The 21,620-nt window shown below is 33.2% G+C and overlaps 1 protein-coding gene across 3 annotated transcripts in view; it reads right to left on the bottom strand.

The window, feature by feature from the left end:
* Positions 1–13,578: 13,578 nt before the first annotated feature.
* The window catches only part of KCNJ16 (potassium inwardly rectifying channel subfamily J member 16), an 84,884-nt gene continuing 76,842 nt past the window's right edge, over positions 13,579–21,620 (bottom strand). For all 3 annotated transcript variants that reach the window (XM_031965718.1, XM_031965716.1, XM_031965717.1), the window contains one exon: positions 13,579–16,968. In XM_031965718.1, coding sequence (XP_031821578.1) covers positions 15,637–16,905 — 1,269 coding nt within the window. In that variant the 5' untranslated portion in view covers positions 16,906–16,968 and the 3' untranslated portion in view covers positions 13,579–15,636. The remainder of the gene's footprint in view (positions 16,969–21,620) is intronic.

Genomic DNA, 21,620 nt, shown 5'->3' with positions numbered 1-21,620 from the left:
TACTTTCCAGGCAATATGGTTTTAGAATGGTATAGACTCAGCTCCAATTTCCAGGAACCAGGTGGCTATTCATTTAGAATAAACTCATTTTAAATGAACCTCACATTCACCAACTCTTACACTCATCATTGCCTCTTTTTATGATGTTTTAATATGGTATACTAAAAGCCTATGAAATATTATACAGATCCATAGAACTGGATCAGTTATTTTGATAGAGTCCTAGCACATTTTAAACATTACCCTAAACAGTTGGTTGCAATAGAAAATGAAATAGAGAGAGAGCTGGTAAATGACATTGTCTTCTTTGGTATTCTCATTCAATGCCAGGGGCCAATAATGCTCAAAATAAAATCTAGAACCTCATTTTTATATTTGTACTAAAGTTTGAATGAGATATACAATGAATTATCCCCTTTATTAGATTGCCTAAGAGGATATTTCAGTTCTGAATCATAGTTTATTTTAATTAAGCCCTGGATTTGCGAAGTTGTCAATTTTACCTTTAATAAAATTCATGGTTGATATTGTGTCATATGTGGATACAAATCAGTCACAATTCATGGCACCATGATATTATCAATATAGTCACTTATTCTACTTTTGTCTCTGATATATGAGATAATCTGGAAAAAATATGATCATGGCTAAGATGACAGGAAAAGATAATGATAAATATTGAAGGGATGTGGGAAAATTGACATACTAATGCATTGTTGGAGTTGTGAAATGATTCAACCATTCTGGACAGCAATATGGAACTATACATAAAGGACTTTAAAACTGTACATACCCTTTGACCCAGCAGTGCCATTACTGGGTCTGTATCCCTAAGAAATCATCAAGGAGGGAAAAGGACCCACATATGCAAAAATGTTTGTAGCAGTTCTTTTTTGTGGTAGCAAAAAATTGGAAAAGGAGTGCATACCCATCAATTGGGGAATGGATTATGGTACATGAAGGTAATAGAATATTATTGTTCTATATAGAATGATGAACAAACTGATTGTAAAGAGGCCTGGAGAGATTTACATGAAGTGATGCTGAGTGAAACAAGCAAAACCAGGAATACATTGTATATAATAACACGAAGAATGTACAATGATCAACTATGAAAGATCTGGTTTTTCTCAGTAGTTCAGTGATTTGAAATAATCCCAATAGACTTTTGACAGAAAATGTTATCTGCATTCAGAAACCAATATAAGGAGATTGAATGTAAATCAACACATGCTATGTTCATTTCCTTTTTTCTCTCTCTCCCATGTTTTTTTCCCCTTTGCTCTGATTTTTTTCTCTCCCAACATGATCCATAAAGTAATTTTTATTAAAAATAAACTTACTACAATAAAAAAGAAAATATGATCACAAATATTTTTGAACCATCATTTTTAACAGTTGAAAGCATGAATAGACACTTTTATATTTTCCCCATATTTAAAGTTTTTCAGTGGTCATTTTTTTTCTTTGACCCTCCACTGAAGGGAAGGCAGAAGGTAAGGAAGAAGGTGAAAAAGAGAGAGAGAAGAGAGATCTATTAGGACTGGTTGGCACTGGACTTTTGTTGCAGACTTTAACCTGGGATTTCTTTTTTTTCAAATTAATTCTGAAACTCTTGAGGCAATGTATAATAGCAGATAGAATACTCAATTTGGAATGATAAAAGCCTAAGATCAAATTCTGTATATAAAACTTATTAGCTGTGTGACCATAGCTGTTATTTCCATGAGAATCAGAAAACTCTATAAGACCTATATACTAATTTATAGACAGGTTGCTATTTGCATTAGCAAAGGAGGTTCCAAAAGTGATGAAATATTGCATCTTTAATATATTAGATATCAAAGTTGTTTTGCATGGTTGAACTAACTGAACTATTTCTAGTTGCTCCTTTAAACACATATATAAAGGTTTTTTTTTTAAACTAACAACAATATTATTTTCCTTTGTATGAAGGAAATATTTTGCTACATGGCACTGTAACACTTTAAAATAATAACACTAATACTATATCGTCATTATGTGAAAATAGCTAGTTCTGACCATTTCTAGATGGATTTGTAGCCAAAAAAGAATTTAGTACCTATGAAATTAGTGTGGTTTGTGATGACTACTACCTTGGTCATTCTGCTTTTAATTTGTGTTTGCTGACAGAAGTGCAATTTAGAAAATACATAGGGTCTTCAAAAATAAATGTTGTAGCTTTTAAATTCTTACTAATTGTATTAGAATAAAAAGTAACAATTTTAATCCTGCCTTGAAATTTGTGTTCAACTTTTCTACATAACTTGTTCACTCAATAAAGAATTTCTAATTTACTATGCTATTTTCTAGCATCCCAGTGAATACAATCCAGGTTTCTCTGGAGATAATTTTATATGGCTTATGTTGCAAACTAAATAACCTTTAATTTCATTTTTTAAGTATCGGCCTAATAAAGTGCATGGACATTTTTTGGATAGGAAAATAATTATCCCTGACCTAATACTCCAAAGGTGAACAGCATGAATTAGCTTAATCTAAATACATTATGAGAAGGTACTTCTAAAAACAATTTCTTGGAAACACTTTAATTGTCAAGCAAAGAAATCTTGATGGATTTGCTAAAAGAAAAGCTTGTAAAGTTTGCGTTCTTCTGTGACCACAAGGTGGCGCGATAATGACCCAAAATATTCGACCTTGTAAGACTCAAAACTCAGAAAGTTTTTCATATCATTGCTATTATCATTCATAATATGTCAAGTGAGTTTAGTGTAATATTCGGAAAAAAATAGAAGAGTGAACTCATTTTTGTCCTCTCTGCCTTCAAAACAATCACAAGTATGTCTCATCCCAGTAAATCTGTGAAGGAATAGAAATCTACTCTCCTCTTTGTCTGAAGATGTATAAGAGAACATTTTACAGGTTATCACATGTGGAAAAACTCACTTTGGCTGGTGTGAGGGTAGAAATGTATTTGCTTTTCTCTGGTTTGACAAATTTAGTTTTGTCTCAAAATGTAAATGTCTTACTTCGTGGCTTTGTGACACTAGTTGAAATAATAATACTAAAAATAATTTCCTTGGGATTTCCTATGAACATGGAAGAATTCTGTCTTGTCAATATTCTGTCTAAGTTCTTTTCAAAGTTTCTGAGAACTACTAGTAGTAAAAATCTCCCTTTATTTTCAGAAAGTTCTCTGTGGCTTTTTAATAACCATATGAGCAATAGTCAGCTTCAATTCACATTAACCTGCCCTCCCCCACTAACTGTCCCATGAGAAAATTGCTTGGCTCTCTAGACTATCTTTTCAGAAATTATCACAAACTGAGGTGAAGCCCAAAAACTAAAAGAAATATAGGGGCTTAGATGAGGGACAATAATGAATGTTAGTAATGTACACAAGTAAACATATGTTTTGTTTGTTTGTTTGTTTGTTTTTGTCCCCATGAGTGCTGAACCTTTACTTGCTGGTCCTCAATAAATTCTATTAGGAATTTTCAATTTCCTAATAGGAAAAATCAATAGAGTAGGTTATGGTTATAGTATAACTTCTATAAGTGATATGTTTTGTCCCTATTTTCTACTTAAGCACTATATTTTTAATATTGTACTACTTTGCATTTTACCTGTTTCTGCTTGAATAATGATAGAGGCCAATCTTAATCGATTTCAAAAGGTAGATCTATTAAATGGAGTTTAATATCTTTATAGATCACTATTTCACCTTACTCTCCTGAAACAAAAAAAGCATACCTATATATATATATATGTTATATATGTATATATATATTCTGATAAGATAAAATAATTTCCCTGAAAACCATTGCTGCTAAATAAACAAAAAATAATAATAAACTGAATTTGTGAGCTTAAAGGATCCTTAAAAATGGCCTAACTTTCCAACCTACATTCCAATTTTTGCAGATAAAGAAACAAAAGTAAAGTGACTTGCCAGGGATTCACAAACATAAATAACAGAATTGGGATTAGAATTTATTTAGGTGGTAGAGGGGATTTGGAAAAAAATAACTGTCACAAGTACTAACAGCAAGACCCTAGAGTTTAATTAAAATCATTTTGGGGGCAGCTAGGTGGCTCAATGGATAGAGGACTGGAATAGAGTACATAGAGTCAGGAAGAACCTTTGTGAATTCAGTTGTGGCCTCAAGAACTAACTAGCTGTGAGATGCTAAATCACTTAATCCTGTTTGCCTCAGTTTTCTCATCTATAAAATGGACTGGAGAAATAAGTGGCAAGCCACTCTAGTATCTTTTCAAGAAAAACCCAAATGTGGTCTTGAAGAATTAAACATGAGTGAAATGACTCAGCAACAAAAAAAATCTTATTTTGATGACTCATTATGGTATGGAAGAAGCAATGACTTGCCAGTTGAATGCAATCTCTGTCAGGTTCTGCTGAATCACAAAGACTTAATCATCTCATTGATGACAAACTTCATTTCTGTTATCTATCTAGCTAAGTTTAAGGTATTCCTGGAGAATGGTAGACACACACTAAAGAACTGGGAATTTGTTAGTGCAGAGTGTCCTTGAACTAATGAAATTATGGATCATTATAATAGTATCGAAGAAGTAATAATAATGATAATGGTGATGATGAAAATAATAATAAACTAACATTTATACAATAGATACTATATAGTATTATAAGAGCTTTATAATTAATATCTTATTCAATCCTCACAGAAGTAGGTGAAATTATAATCCTCAGTTTACATATAAAAAAAATGAAGTAAATAGAGGTTAAATGATTTTGTCCAGGGTCACACAGTTGGTAAGTATCTTAGATTGGATTTGATTTTCAGGTTTTCCTGATTCCAGAGTGATACTCTGTGCAACCTAGCTACCTGGGAAAGAACAATCAAACACATAAATTAGATATGCGCACACGCCTCCCCCACCCCCACCCCCCACCCCTCCCCACACACCTCTGAATATTTTGGAAATAGAAACAAAGCATGGTTCTAAAGGAAAGGTTAAAAAAGAAACCCTTGCCTCTTTGCAGAAGTGGGAGGTCCACAACTGTGACAAATTGCACTTATTTTTTAATATTTTTGGATGTTTGTTTCATTTTTTCTCCCATTCTTTTTTTCCTTTAAAAATATTGTTATATAGGATGGCTGCAGAATAGAGGGGAATTTTGAGGATATAATAAAAAGATAAATTTATAACATTATTAAAAAAAGAAACTGTGGGAAAAAAAAGAAATTATGTTGAACAATTATCAAACCCTAATTAAAATTTGAAAAAACAGCATGGAGAGTTTTTAAAGTATTATTTTAAAATAATTATCACTATTGTTGTCTCATTGATATTTAGCTTTTTACTTTCACAGCTATCAACATTTAGTTGGAAGAAAATGAGAAGGAAGACTATATGGAACAGTAGGAAGAATGATGAGTGAGGCAGAACACTTTGTTCCATCTCTAGTTCTGCCCCATACTATCTGTGTCCAGAGTATCACTCTGGAATCAGGAAAACCTGAAAATCAAATCCAATCTCAGATACTTACCAACTGTGTGACCCTGGACAAAATCATTTAACCTCTATTTACTTCATTTTTTTTAATATGTAAACTGAGGATTATAATTACACCTACTTCTGTGAGGATTGAATAAGATATTAATTATAAAGCTCTTATAATACTATATAGTATCTATTGTATAAATGTTAGTTTATTATTATTTTCATCATCACCATTATCATTATTATTACTTCTTCGATATATCACTTAACCTTTCTTAATTTATAAAAAAGAAAAGATTGGCCAAGATGACCATTACAATTCTTTATAACTCTAAATCTTTGAAGCTGTGATCTTAGGGCAATCACATATACACACACACACACACACACACACACACTCAAGCACACAAACACGCAAATACACGCACAGACCTACATCCCACACAAAGTGTGTTTAACTTGTGGCAAGTGTGAAGAACAATTCAGTACTGAAATTATAAAGCATTGTTGAGAGAGCTACCTGTGATTTTAGATCCAGATTCATTAACTCTCACTTGCCAGGGGAGCTTTCTCTGTCTCAATTAGCAGCTGTTTTCAGTATTATCCTCCAAGGGCTATTTTTAGATAATAAGCCTTATAACTCCAGTATTCAACTTACACCAGAGTATATCATGAAGTTTGGAAAATGAGTTTTGACAGAAAAAGCTTATTTTCCATGGGAGATTTAAGCTTTGTTTATAATAATAGTAGGTTGCACTTTTCTAACATTAATTTTAGAAAGCAATTTTCTTTTTTTATGATTCAGTGATAATTTAAGAAGACCAAGAAAAGTGTTAAAAGTTTGTCATACATAGAACAATGTTTTGATAACCTTTTTTTCCCCTAATGATTGGCTAAGGTTTAACAAACATAAACCCCTTCTTGCTTCTTAGCAATTCTGTTCAGAATTCAGATGTTCACCACATTCCATTCTACAGAGAGCCTGCTCAATTATCTCAACAAAGGAAAAGCATGAAATGCTGATCCAACAGAACAGAGTTTAAACAAATATCATTCATAGATAATCTCTTTAAAATATTGTGCTTTAATTTTAATAGATATTCTTTCTACATATTTTCCTTAGACATCATTAAAATTAGTGTGTATTAGGTAATATAATTGATTGAAAATGTGGTGAGATGGATTAGAAGTGGGTTATTTATTGAAGGAAGCCCCCCTAGAATAGGGGAGGATGGAGAGGATATTTTTAATGATCTAAGAGAAGTTGCATATAGAAAAATAAGAATGGATTTCTGTTTACTAAATGTTAGACATACTTTATTGTTTTCTCTATCTACTGTAATCTACTTACTTTCCAAAAGACAGGACATATCACGGAAATTTAGTGGTTTGTTGTATTTAAAAATGCGTATCCATTAAAGTGCTATACACAAGTTATATTGCCAAGATGTTGAGGTAATACGTTGTCTCTAGACATGTCTCTAGAAACTCTGAAGTCTTTAATGGGACAAAGTGGAAATAGATATATTCTAGAGGAGGCATCAGTTTCTTTACATATTGGGTTCTTCTCAAAGTCTTTCTTTTCCTTCAAGGTGTCTTTCCCTTCAAATGTCTCTTGATAAAGAAAGTCTGGAACTATGTGTTCTCTTTCAAATCCAGAAGGCAAAAAAAGAAATCTCTTCTAAGGTTTTACCAACTCTATTTCTTATAAAGTCTGGAGAGCCCCAAATCATTCTTTCTAGTAATTATCAGTCTTATATGAAAACTTTCGCAAAGGGGCATTTTCATAAAGCATGAACTCTGGGTGAAATCTGAACTTTTACAGGTAAAACATGAAGAGATTCTTTGGTGAGAGTATGTGGGGTGAGAGGGAATGCAGTAGAAGATTTGAGGAGAAATGAGAAAGTTCAGAACAGTCACTGTAGTAGGATAGGGAACAAACAAGGGAGAAATAGAATGTTTAACTTGGTGAAGTCAGAGTTCACGGATGGCAAGTAAGAACCCAATTACCCCAGTTTTGTAATTCTCTCCAGCTTCATTTAGTAGCATGTAGGTTTAGAAAACATATGATTGGTGATATAACAGGGGAACAATGGATTTGGTTCATTAGGGAGTAGATTAGGGAGCATGGTAGGTTTAGCTGGGGAAATTAGCAAAAGGAAGAGGGAATGAAGATCATGATGTGAATAAAAAAAAAAGACTTAGGGGTCATAATATATGGAAATATAGAATAATAAAATATTTTTTATCATACATAGGAATTTTTCAGAGTCAAGACCATGAAATGGATGATCAAAATGCATAATGAGATGGGGTTGAGGATTAAGCTATGGAAACTGAATAGATTGTTAAAATATGATATTAGCTTTTTTGAGGTATTGTTAACATGTATATTAAAATCCCCTGGTATGAGAGTAGGAGATGATGAACTAAAAAGTGGTATATACATTATCTTTAAATATAGAAAATGAATGAATAAGGAAATAAGCTTATGAACATTGATTTTTTTTTAAATTTTGGGTGGGTGGGGAGGGAAGAGTTAGTATATTTATCCCTCAGTGACAGCAGGAATATTCTCAATTTAAGAGAGAAATGCTCTGCCTGTCTGTCTTTGTCTCTGTCTGTCTGTCTGTCTCTTTCTATTTCTTTCTCTGTCTCTCTCTGAGTGTGTGTGTCTCTCTCTGTCTCTATCTCTCTGTGGCAGTAAGAGGAGGAGGAGGAGGAGGAGTGGAAGAAGAGAAAAAGAAGGAGCAAGAAGAGAAGGAAAATGAGACAGAAGAGAGAAGAGGAGTCCAGTATTTGTTGTTTGTCTTTCATTCTCAAAGAGGACCATGATATCAGGGATATCCAATTTACTTGCCTGTCATGGTCACGATGTGACCATGACAGGCAAGTAAATTGGATTTAAATGAGGGAAGACTGTGCAAAGAGTTACTCTCTCTCGGTAGCCATCTGAGTCCAGTGGTAAATATAGATTAAGATGACTGGAGATGGCCTCGAATGCAATGGGAATGCTTGGCTTTTCTAAGATAAGGTCTTTAGCAGGTTTCAGTTTGATTGAGGCAATAGTTGAGACTAGATAAGAGATATCTGTAGAAGTATAGTCATGTGAGGATAAAGGGCTGAAATTGGAATCAAGAAGACCTAAGTTCAAATGTGTCCTCCAACCACTAACTAGCTGAGTGACTGTGGGCAAATCACTTACTATATCTTTGTCTTAGTTCCCTCTACTACAAAATAGAAATGATGATAGGATTTCCTATTTCCAGGATTGTTATGAAGATTACAGACATAATATTAGTAAAGTATTAAGCACAGTGTCTGAGATATAATAGGTACTTAATAAATATTTGTTTCCCTTCTTTTTTCTAAAACAAGTCATTGAAAAGATATTTATAGAACTAAATTGTATAAATTAAATTTTTATAATACATCATTTAAAAAAATTTAATAGCTTTTTATTTACAAGATATATAAATGGGTAATTTTGCAGCATTGAGAATTGCCAAATATTTTGTTCCAATTTTTCCCCTCCTTCTCCCCACCCCCTTCCCTAGATGGCAGGATGACCAATATATGTTAAATATGTTAAAGTATAAATTAAATACAATATAAGTATATATGTCCAAACCGTTATTTTGCTGTACAAAAAGCATTGGACTCTAAAATATTGTACAATTAGCTTGTGAACAATAATATTCCATAATATTCATACACCACAATTTATTCAGCCATTCTCCAATTGATGGGCATCTGCTTAGTTTCCAATTTCTGGCCACTACAAAGAGGGCTGCCACAAACATTCTTGCACATACAGGCCCCTTTCCCTTCTTAAAAATCTCTTTGGGATATAAGCCCAGTAGTAACACTGCTGGATCAAAGGATATGCACAATTTGATAACTTTTTGAGCGTAGTTCCAAACTGCTCTCCAGAATGGTTGGATGTATTCACAATTCCACCAACAAGGATGATACATCATTTTTGAAGTGAATATATTTGAAATTGATGAAGACAAGGACTGATTATTTCTAAGGTTCTTTATTTTTTGGTCTGGACAAATGGTTTGGACTTTTGGACAAATAAAAAGTTTTGTTATTTGATGTATAGGACTGCTTGCCATCTGGGGGAGAGGGTGGAGGGAGGGAAGGGAAAAATTGGAACAGAAATGAGTGCAAGGGATAATGTTGTTAAAAATTACCCAGGCATGGATTCTGTCAATAAAAAGTTACTAAAAAAAAGTTTTTTATTTGGATCAATGGATATGGTTTCTTGATAAAAATATGCTAAATGAGAACCTGAGCTGAATTTTCATTACTCTTATTATTCAGAATTATTCTTTTTGAACTCAGGCTAGATTAAAAAGTTCCCTAATACACTGACAGTATGTAGCAGTGCTCACACTTCTTATTGCTAAGATTCTGATTCCAGGCCTACTCCTAATACATCCTGGCTATGGGATCATGGACAAGTCATTTAACATTGCTTGCTTGTTACAGATGAATTACCATTCTCCATGGTTAAAGAGTGTATCACACTGTGAATCTGCTTCATTGATAGAATCATAGTCCTGATCATAAGAAAAAAAGAAGCAAGGAAGGAAGGAAAGAAGGAAAAAGAAAAGAATATGGAAACAAAGGAAAGGAAAAAAGAAAAAGAAAGCTGAGGAAAGGAAAAAGGAAAGGAAAGAAGAAAAGAGAGGAGAGAAAAGAAAAAAATAAGATAAAGGAACAGTAAATAAAAGAAAGGAAAGGAATGAAGATAAAAAGGAGGGAGTAAGAAAAAAATAAAACTTATAAAAAGAACAATAGAGAGGATTTTTCTTCTAGGTATCTATCTTTTCAGTAAAACCTGAGGATATACTAAAATAATAGAATTAAAAGACATTAGTTCAAGTTTGCCAAAATCTATACTGAAATTCCTAGTCAGGAGATGTAGAAATGCTGGAGAAAAAAGATGGTAACAATGACAGGAGATTATTATGTGCTGCTCAGATTTTATTGAACTATATAGAACCATAGTATAATGGAATTTGAAGGGAACTTGGATATTATCTGTTCCAACCCCTTCATTTAACAAATAAGGAAACTGAGGCTCAGGAATATAAAGTGACTTGTCTAAGATCATTCAGATAGTAAATGCTGAACTGGGATTCAACCCTAAGTCTTCTTTCCCCGAAACCAATATTCTCCCCCTTACAGTTACTGTAACTGGATTGTTTTCATTTTATGCTGTAACATGAGAAAAGCAAAAGCATCACTTGAATGTTCATTTTGAGATAAGGTTTTTTTTTTTCTCTTTAGAAAAGTCCCTTAACAAACTAGGCCATCTAGGGTCTCCCAGCAACACAAATAAGACATCTCTTCAGGGAAACTGATCCTTTTGGATGTCTGTTTGCTTTGTGCTCACAAAGTCTTCTAAAGTGGGTCACATAGAAAGCTTTAGATTTCAAAGGCAATATTTCCATGAGAATTTATGCTCCAAGAACAGCTTACAAAATCCATTCTGACTCTGTTCTCACTTATCTGTCTACTTCTGACTCCCAAATTTCATAATTATGTTCTTTAAAAAATAAAAATAAAACAGAATATTTTTATTATGAATTCAGTATAATCTACAAGTCACACTTTTCAGGATATAATACACAACTGTGAATTTCTACCACATAATGTTTTTTTTTTTTAATAAATATATTTGAGTTTAACCAATAGTAACAAATAGCTCTCTATCCCTTCCCTGTGTACAATATGTGCAACTTTTAGAATGCTTTTTTCAGGGGTCTTTTTTCATATCTATTACTACTAAATAACTTCCATTCTCTCTAAGTAGAAGTCTTCCCTCATAACAAAGACTCATATTTATTAAACAAAACAAAACAAAAGCAGCTATAGCTAAAAAATCAATTTCTGATTCCATAGCTTTGGTCCACTGCTTCTCTATCACATATTCCTTGTACTCTCATTACTACAATGCTATACTTCAATTTACTCTTAGGGACGAATAAGATTATTAATCACCACAACCACCCTCAAAGCAAAAAAAAAAAAAAAATGCTGAAATACCAGTAATCTAATTCTGGAATTGAGGTAGGGATTTCTTACTTTGAAATAGTAAATTGTAGCGTACCAGGCATGCAAAGTACTTTCCAAAATTCTAAATACAGAGCTTATTTCAAATAGCTTGCAAGCCTAGACACATGTCTTTGCAACACATTCTTTATATAGGGACTGCAATGGATCAGTGGATTTGGCAAATAGGAAGGAGAATTTTCTACCCTGAATAGAATTTTCACATCCTAACATTTAAAGGGAGGTAAGAAGAGGACTCCAGTGCACTCTCTGTGGCACAATTCAGAAGGATGTTGATTTAGCAAAAGTTTTCAGTTGAGAAATAGATTAAATTTCTCTTGGAGGATTGAGAGTTTATATAAATATCTATATCTATCTATCTATCTGTCTATATATAGTTTTTTCATGTTTTCTGAATTAATGAAAAAAGTGCTTAATGGTTTCATGCACATCATGAAATATAGTCTTCATCTAGATTTCTTTTTGTCTGGGACTGCCAGTACTCCTTTTGCTAGAATACTGGTCAATTGCCAGTTATGGTTCCAATGATAAGAAAACCTAGTTTTTTTTTTTTTTGTTGTTGTTGTTTTTTTTTTTTTTTTTTTTTTTTTTTTTTTTTTTAGATCTCTAGTCCAAATTGAAGTCCAGATTGCAAAACTGGATGTAATTATTGCAGGGGGTGGTGGTGGAGGAAAATGGGAGGGAAAAAAGGTGAAATCATTAGTTCCTTTCTCAACATCATTCAATTATTAGTATTTTAAGGGAATTTATAATTTATAACTGATTCAAGAAATTTAAGTTTATTTATCTTCACTTCCCAGGGGAAAAAAAAACCAAATCTTCAAAGGTTTGATATTCTCCAAATGCCTTCATAAAAATTGAATAAGTCTTCTGACCTACTTTTCCAACACATACCTGATTCTATTAGTAAACTATTTTAGAATTGCTGGAGGTAATTGGAATTTTAAAAAGGAATAAGTGAGAAGGTGTGCATGTTTTGTATTTTAAACATAGTACGTTATATCTTCCTAGCATAAAGTCAAAATATATGGCAATGATTCAAATCATTTGACTATTGGCTAGAACCAGATAGCATTTTGAAACATGTGATGACCTTAGAGTCTGCCTCTGAAACCTCATTCCAAATAAGCCTTCAATATAGTGAAAATATTCACTATGAATATCAAGGCTATGATAATGAATTTTTATATGAAAAGCAAGTGTCAATGTTATTAATTTTTTTTTAGCTATGAGGGGTGGCAGTGAGAGGGTGCCATGAAGGTTTTTCCACACTGAGAATGCAGAACAGATATCCCGAGACACTGGTGGAAAATCATTATTTGAGTGGTCACCTTGTAAAGTACTAACCCAGGCAGCAAATCGAGCTAGTAGCTTATTATTTTAATTTTTGCTAATTATCTCCTAGCATTTACTGTTTCTATGGGCTAAACAATTATAAGTGCTGTCAATACCTTTTAAATTTTGCACTCTAGAAAAAATTCCTTATGTTCAATCCTAGTTATGATCTGGGAACAATAATATTTAGAACAGTGAGTGCTTTTGTGTTAAGGCTTGATTTTAATCTAAGAAGAGAAAATTCATCTAATGAAAAGATGACATAGTGGGCACAGTAAAAATGCATTAGGAGTGTAGTCATTTACCTTATTAGAAGTCATTTTGTCCATTTTCAAGAAGTTATTTGAGTGCAGTTTCCTAATGTGATGGCATGACATAATACAGAAATATATCTTTAACAACATGAGAAATATAGCAATACACAAACACTAATTTTATTTAATTTCTTTATTTTAAATTTTTACTGTTATAGAACACACTTAAAAATGAAGATAGACCAAGAAAGTAATTTAAAACTAGAAAATAGATATTATGTCTTGAGATAGAGTTTACATTGCATTCAAATTAAATGGATATATCTGGGGAATCATATATTCCAAAACTGAATTTACTAGCAAAGGAGATACAATGAGCTAAACTTGAACTTAACACAATAGAAGCAAACAGTGTAAATGGTCAGTGTCTACATACGTAAACATGCAAGAGAATTTGAGCTAAATCTAGATAAAATAGACTGAAAAAAAAGTAAATTTTCAACCATGCCAATTTTATGGGCATATTTAGCTAGATAATTGTTATAAGTAAACCTGCATACATGCATTTATAAAAGCTAATATGACTAGGTATCCTAAGGCAAGAAAGAATCAAGACTTCTAAATGTTGGATCAGAGGAATTAGACTCTACAACAATTTTGCAGAGAGTTTGTTTTGAAGGTTGTAACCAACACATTCTTCTAATTTATATTACAATGGAGCTATTTTGATTATGTTTCTTAATAATCTTTAATTGTCTTTAAGCAGGTACTGAGAAATCATAAGTTTCTTTTTTTTTGAAATCCATAAGTTTCAATCTAGTATATCTTAATTATATCTTAATTATTCCAATTTCTCTTTATGTGAATCAATTCTTATTCTAGATGAAGCATCAAAAAGATGGTATAATTTTAGGGACAATAAAAATCTGACAAAGGTACCATAGGCTATATAAAAATTAATACAATCCTACTGAGCACTCTGAAGGTAGTCACTAAGTCAATGTAAGAGAGTGCTGCAATGACATTTCTCTTTTTTCTAGATAACTGAATTTATTCTACAAGAATTCATCATGATTATCTTCCCTTCACTCTAAAACAATCTGTTATCTCCATAATCTCTTAATCACTCAATTTGCCATATATAAATATAGCTTTCAAGTATTGTTTATCCAATTCTCAAGGATAAAAATGTTCCTTAAAATAAGCTGCTTACAGTAACCATGTGGACTTATAATGTAGACTTTTTCATTGATAAGGGAAAAAAAAAACACCTTTTCAACTGAAAAACCAAAAGTGTGAGTTTTTAGCCTTAAGAAAAAAATTTGCTTCAATCTACAACTTAGGCATTCCATGTTAGTCAATGGTGGCAGATAAAAGAGTCTTATGGAGAATAATATATTCTTTGGCCATGAGACCAAATTTCAAACCATGTCCATACATAGCCATGAATCTAAATTTTAGGTAAGTACACCTATTTTTAATTCCAAGGATAAAGTTAAAAAAAAGGTTTTACCAATCAATGAATCTACCACTCTTTTAACCCTTCTCTCCATTACAATTTTCTGCTGTCAATGAACATAAAAATTGATTGTTTCTGTTCCTTCTTTAATCATAATGACTCTAATCATAGGTCAAAATGTTAAGGGGACCCCAAAACATTGAGTTTGTTTCTCATGAGCCCATTGTCTCAAAGCTTATCAATGATTTCAGTGTCATGTCATCACCTGAATCTCACTGCTCATACTCTGAAAAAAATGACATCTGTCTCCATTTGTTTCAAGGATCAATAAAGGCCAAAAGGGTCAAAAAATCATTTTGAGCAATCTAGGGCTAATGAAGCAAACACTATGAGGATATTAGGTGGCACTTCTCCAAGTCTTTAACTATAATTAGTATCTTAGGCACATTGATAAGCAAAAGATAAAAGAATTCTGGGCTTAAAGTAAAAATATGTAAGTTCAAATTCTGATTCTAATATCAACTACCCATAGTTACTATTAGCTGTATAACCTGGACAAGTCACTTAACTCTGATATTTAGCTTCTTTTTCTCTGTAAAACTGGTATAACTATAATTATATATATATATATTTTTTTTTCTCCCAGGTTGTTGTTAGGAAAGTGCTTTCTAAATTATAAAGCACAATATAAATGAGTTCTAGTTATTATGACTTTACTGCTCAGTGGCTCCTTCACTGGATAATGGCCAAGGACAGTGAAAGGGATAAAGTTGAGAACTGTCCATTTTCTTTCCTAAATTCAACATTTCTAATGGACTTTGAAACATTTTGATTGCAAGAGATTACAGATTTTCTGTTAATCAGGCTCCTCTTCTATCTTTGTCCCTATCCAGGTATATAGTAACAAAAATTGCTTTTCTAAACTGTTATTCTATTTTCAGGTTATTTCAAGCCACTTGCCTTAGGGGGACTGTCTTGAGAAAACTTGGGTTGGTGGAGCAATCCACTTATAAATTGCCAGTACCATGTAAGCTACATTTGAGATTCTACTGAGATTCTATTTAATTGCAGAAGAGCTTTCTGATATGGTGTTTCATCATTCTCATCAACTGTGGTCTTGGTCATTTCATCAGGATTTTCACTACTGCTAACGATGGCAACAGCACTGAATGACCTTCTTCTAACCTTGGTTTCAGTCATTCCTGATCCTTTGCCTGAGGATGTTTTCTCAAGGTTGTGCAGCTGCTGATCTTTCCAGTCCAATTGCTTGGCACTGCAGAACGGAGCATATACCTCAACACTTCCCTCAAATTGTAAGCAGTTAACTTTGTAATATTTTTTCTTCACTTCTAAAACATCATTGAATCTGTGGCCCCAGAGAATTTCTCGAGGCACATAAGAACTTCTTGACTGGTGGGAAGTCCCAGTGGAATCCCCAGTATAAGTAAATGTCACCAAAATCTCAAAGTTGTCTTTGGCTACAGCTTTTCGATCAAGGGCATACAAAGGGCTTTCATGATCAATTTCGTGAACAATGGTCACTGGTGTCACAAGGATGATCTGGTCATTTACCAGTTTTAAGTCCTTAAATCCCATTGTCATCCTTCTTTCACTATCTTCCACATAGCGAAGTAGCTGAGCTCTTACTGTTCCCTCTACTACATGATTTGGCCGAAAATCACCAATGCGCCACATAAGGCAAAGTTTCCCATCTCGCATGCCTATGAGGGCAAAATAACTGAATCGAATGGTTTGAGCTCTCTTTCGAGCTGTTGCCATTTTGGCCAAGGCAGCTCCAATGATGAAGGTGTTTATGATGCAGCTCAAAATTGACTGGAGTATAACTACAAGAACTGCAACAGAACACTCTTCAGTAACACAACGAGAGCCATAGCCTATAGTGGTTTGAGTTTCAAGGGAGAATAAGAATGCCCCTGTGAAAGTATGGACATTGTCAACACAAGGTGTGATGTTTGGATCATTTAACAGATCTCCATGATGAAGGGCTATCACCCAAAAGATCAAGCCAAAAATCAGCCAAGAGAGAATATAAGATAAAGAGAATATTACAAACATATGGCGCCATTTAGTATCCACAAGGGTGGTGAAAATATCAACCATGTAACTCCCCCATTCTCCAAAAATATGCTTAAAGTACACATTGCAACTACCATCTTTGTGGAGCAATCGTCTTCTTGCTCTTCGCTTCTCAGTTATAATGTGCTCTGGATGGCAGTTAGTGTACTTGGGCACATTTCCCTCCATGTTCACAATCCGATAGTTGCTTCCATAATAACTCATTTTGTTATACTCTCAGATCATCCAGCAGGATAGTAGTTTGATGTTTCTGCTTTCAGTCAAAACCTATAAAGGGAGATAGAAATATATTTTAAACTATATTATATAAGCCATATAACTCCATTTTAAGGACATAGACAGTCAGGATTAATTATGCATTTAATTTTAAGATGGCCCAGTTTAAAAACAAAACCAATAACAACAACAACAAAAAACAATCATCCAATAAGGGAAAATAGCAAGTTTATTATGCATCTATATTATTTTGGGAAACTTCAGAGCTATTCATGATGTATTACCCTGAGGCACAACATTGCTTTCTCTGATCTGAAATGACTAAAATATTTTGCTTTCCTTTATGATACAATCCTCTTGTATTCAAAATATTTGGAAATGTTCCATTTAGCTACAATTAAGAAGAAATACAATTATTACAAGATTTTTTTTAAGATCTCCATAACCCTTCCAAAATGTTAAGCTTACATTTGAGAATACACACTTCTTTTTTTCTTATTAGGCAATTAAAACTCAGCTGTAAGAGAGAAAAATTACCCCACAAACATGAAACATTTTCTCCACTCCAGACTCCAGAAACTTACATACAATTGTAGATGTCCAATCTCTATAGCTGATCAAATAGAAATTTTCTAACTTTCAAGCACGTTTGCTGTTCCTACTCTTCCCGAAAATACCTTGTTCCTTGATGGACTTTTCCTGACAGAGAACTAAATTACATCTCAATGAAATGGAGCTTGCTTTTCCAAAGATCCGCCTTTAGGTGTGTTTGAGAGATTCTGTCTTAAGCCTAGGGGAGGTAAAACCACTCCCAGGTGTCTTTCAGGAAGGTGTAAAATTGCTTTTGCCTTTGTTCCATCACACTCACTCATATTTTGACACTGCCAACTCTTCATTTCCCTTCTGAAAGGGAGGAGAAAATTTTGCCAAAGGCGCTAATCATCTTTCTCTCTTAAAGGGAGCATGCTGGATTTCTTCTCTACTTGTGGTTCCTTCTCTACATTTCTCCAAATTTAATTGGTAAAACTATCCATTGTACTTCCAACTACATCTTTGCTCTTATTGGCTCTCATGTTTTAAGATAGTCACTAAAATATCTGTAGGAAGTTTAACTCATCAATAATTTTGGTATCCCAAATAGAAATCATAGAGCTAAAAAGTCTACATCTGAAAGTGAAAGTAAATATTTTAAAGTAGACATTTCCTTCAGCAATCAAGATCAAGACAGAAAGCACAATAACACCATGACACCATTCTTAATTTTCTACAATTTTGATTTTCTGGTTATTCCATCTACAAAATGGTTTGCTACTTTTGATTGTGCTTTTAATCTATTTATACCTGCATGGAGAATTAAGAGGAAGTAATTGACTATCATTAAGTCCTAATTGGCAAAGCCACTTTTTTAGTGCACAAAATGATGGGGGGTTGTTTGGTTTAACAAGTCCTTACTGAGCACTCCAGTTTCCAACACTGAGTTCTGCATACTCTGAAATGGTTAATGTACCTATCAAAAAGCATCGGTTTACTCCCTTGTCTCAGGAGCAGACCCACTCTACAATAAACACTTTGTTTGATGGAACATTTGTGTGGGATAGACTCTGCTTACATGCTTACAAGCTGAAAAGCTTTCCCATGCCAAGAAACCAGTTAGGCACACATTAAAGGTTTGTTTCCCCCTCCCCCCCCCCCATCAGTTTGAGGTAGTTACATCATCTCCTTTGTTAGCATTAAAATGAAGTTATGAGGGCTACAATTTTGCACAAAAGACATGAATAGTTTGCTGTTAAATGCACCCTGGATTTTGCAAATGCTTACTGGAATATTGCAACATTGGAATATTGGAAATATTCTGGCAATAATTTATCTACATCATTGAAGAAAATCATCTGATCTGCCATTTTATAGTGACATCATCCAAGGACTAGAAAGGTAATACTATTTTCAAGCTCCACCCCACTCTATTTTGCCCTAATTAAACAATCTGTGAAATTAAAATAAAAAGTATTATCAAAGACCAATGTAATTTGAATTAAGCAACTTATTTAGAATTATAATTAATTTCATCTTGACTGATTCCATTTTTATATGAATCACAAATATCATAAACATGACAGAGAAAAGGAACAGTTCATAAAGCATGAGTGATTTTTTGACTGTTCTTTTATACCATCACTAGAAGTTCTCTGAAATGATTTTCCATTAAAATCACTTAAAATTCAGGTGATTTCAGTAGCAATTTCTTCTGAACCATTGTACTAACTCATGATGCTCCAACCAAACTATGTTCTTTTATGTGCTTACATTTCACATATTAGTTGTCAGTTACCATATCTGGGCATTTGAATGATTTCTTTCCAGAATTTGTCATTTTCATGGAAACAAGCCAGGACCAAAGGAATTCTGTTCTTTTTTTCTTTGAAAGAACTTACCACCACCCCCCTGCTGTGGTTTTGTTTTTGGAATCATCAGCATATTTTGCAAGTCTCTCCACAATAAATGCGATTTTTAGCTATCTTTTCTTTTTCATCCTCTGTCCATTTAAATGATGAATCTCTGAATGGATATGTTCAAATAAAAAGATGAATCTCCAAAGTCCTTTAGCTTAACACACACACACACACACACACACACACACACTCACACAATTCACCAATAAAACAAAATAAAATAAAATCTAGTAATGTTTAATGACAACCATTTTTTTCAGTGGACAGGATTAATAATGAAGATCCTATTGAGAGAATGGTTAACACTAAATTTATTTCTATGGGCCTGCAAGATACACATGTGAGATCAGTCTGCTTTTAAATGTGCTTACCATTGTATCACTGATTTCAAAACTGGTTGGCTTATTTCTTTTGAAGATTTTTGACATAAAATAAAATATTGACACTTTTATTTAAAGTCATTATGTCCAAATTTTCAACTTTATCATCATAATCAGAAAGCATTTTGAAAGACCTCTTTCCCATGATGCCTTTTGTTTTCTTCATCACATCCATTTCTTGAATATTTCCCTCCCCCTCTCCCACACGGTAAGCCACTCTTTATAACAAATAGTTCAAAAAGTGAAAGAAAGCTCAGAAAAATAAAGGCAAGAGATGAACCATTTCTGACAGAAATATAAAATATTATACACCCATGATGCCCCATATTTGCAGTGAACAGAGAGAGGTACAATTTCTTAATTCTTCCTTAGACACAATCTAATAACAATATATTCAGTTTTCTTTTATTATTTTATCTTTTACCTTGTTATATTTGTGTAGATTTCCCCTTACATAAACTTACTTCATTCTATAACAATTCATGTTTTTATGTGCTTCTTGAATTCTTACACCATTTCTTATGGCACAATATTTCATTGCAGATTCAGGTATCACAATGGTTAGTCATTTGCTAATACCAAAAAAAAAAAAAAAAAAAAAAAAAAGTACTGCTGTGTAGTATTTCTCTTTACATGACAAGCTTCCTGACCTCTAGGAACTTGTGGTGTTTATTTTTGCTTAAAAAGTGCTTCCTTTATGGGAACTAGAAAATGAATCAAATAAGTCTGGGAAACCATAGCACATAAACCTACAAAGTATAGTGTGCATCATTTCCTTCCCTTCATCCCCCTAATTCCGTTTCTACACCACCCCCAACTCTGGCTTCAAACTACACCAGTGAACTAATTCATTCATTGAAAGAAAAAAAAAAAAAACAAGTCATTCTTATCTACTCTTTAGGGAGTTGTTATAGCTTGAGCATAAGTATCTAATTCTCAATTAGTGGTATTGAATTACATTGAGGTTTCTTTCAGAGTATACTGCAAACATAAAAGATATTAGTCACTCTGTTTTACTCTCTCATCAACTGATCCCAAATTTATAAGATAATGTACATTTTAGATAAACTAAGTAGAGGAGAATACTTCTGAAATGAAAAATATAAACCATTCTGTGACTACTAGGAACTACTTTTAATCATCAGCTTTCCTTTTTTTCATTACTTTTTTAAAAAATCCTTTCTTTTTTTCTCTCTTCTCCTTTCTCTTCCTTTCTTCTTTTCCTCCCTTCCCCCTCCCTTCTTCTTTCCCTTCCCTTTCCTTTTTTCCTTCCTTTTTCTTTCTTCCTTTTTCTCTTTCTCCTTCCCTCCCACCTTATCTCTTTTCTCTCTCTCACTGTCCAAGTCATCCAAGGAAGTTAATCCAATGCATTGGCCTGATTTTATAGACCTGATACCATTACTGACTGGCAAGGGAGACCTGTCCTGCTCTGCTTTTAACTTGGGCTGATTTATCTTTCCTTAGGAAAGTTTGTGATTTCCTTTCTCCTGGGGCCTACCATATTGGTACTGGGCTTAGTGTGGCTACTTTATCCCCTTTAATTTTACAACATCTTAGAATTCCTGAACTCAAGAAATCTACTAGTCTTATGCTTTTCAGAATTATAAACATTCAATAATCCTTTAAATTTTCATGCAATAACAATCTTCTCCAGTCTTCTTCTTCCCAGCAGGGATTTGCAGAGGAGGAAGGAGAATGAAGCACTTTGTAGGCAACAATTAAGTGGTGTATTATTCAGTAAAAGAGGAAGAGTGTGAAAAGTGGATAGTGGGAGAGCAAAAAGAAAAATGCTTGAAATGCCAAAGTATTCAAGGGGAAAAAAAAATCATTTAAGAGCACAAGTGATGATAAAAGATCCTGAAGCTACAATTGT

The sequence above is a fragment of the Sarcophilus harrisii genome, chromosome 4 (assembly GCF_902635505.1).
Source record: "Sarcophilus harrisii chromosome 4, mSarHar1.11, whole genome shotgun sequence".
Taxonomy (NCBI): Eukaryota; Metazoa; Chordata; class Mammalia; order Dasyuromorphia; family Dasyuridae; genus Sarcophilus; species Sarcophilus harrisii.
Note: the sequence above shows the minus strand (reverse complement) of the source record. Positions and strands in the feature narration are given on the sequence as shown.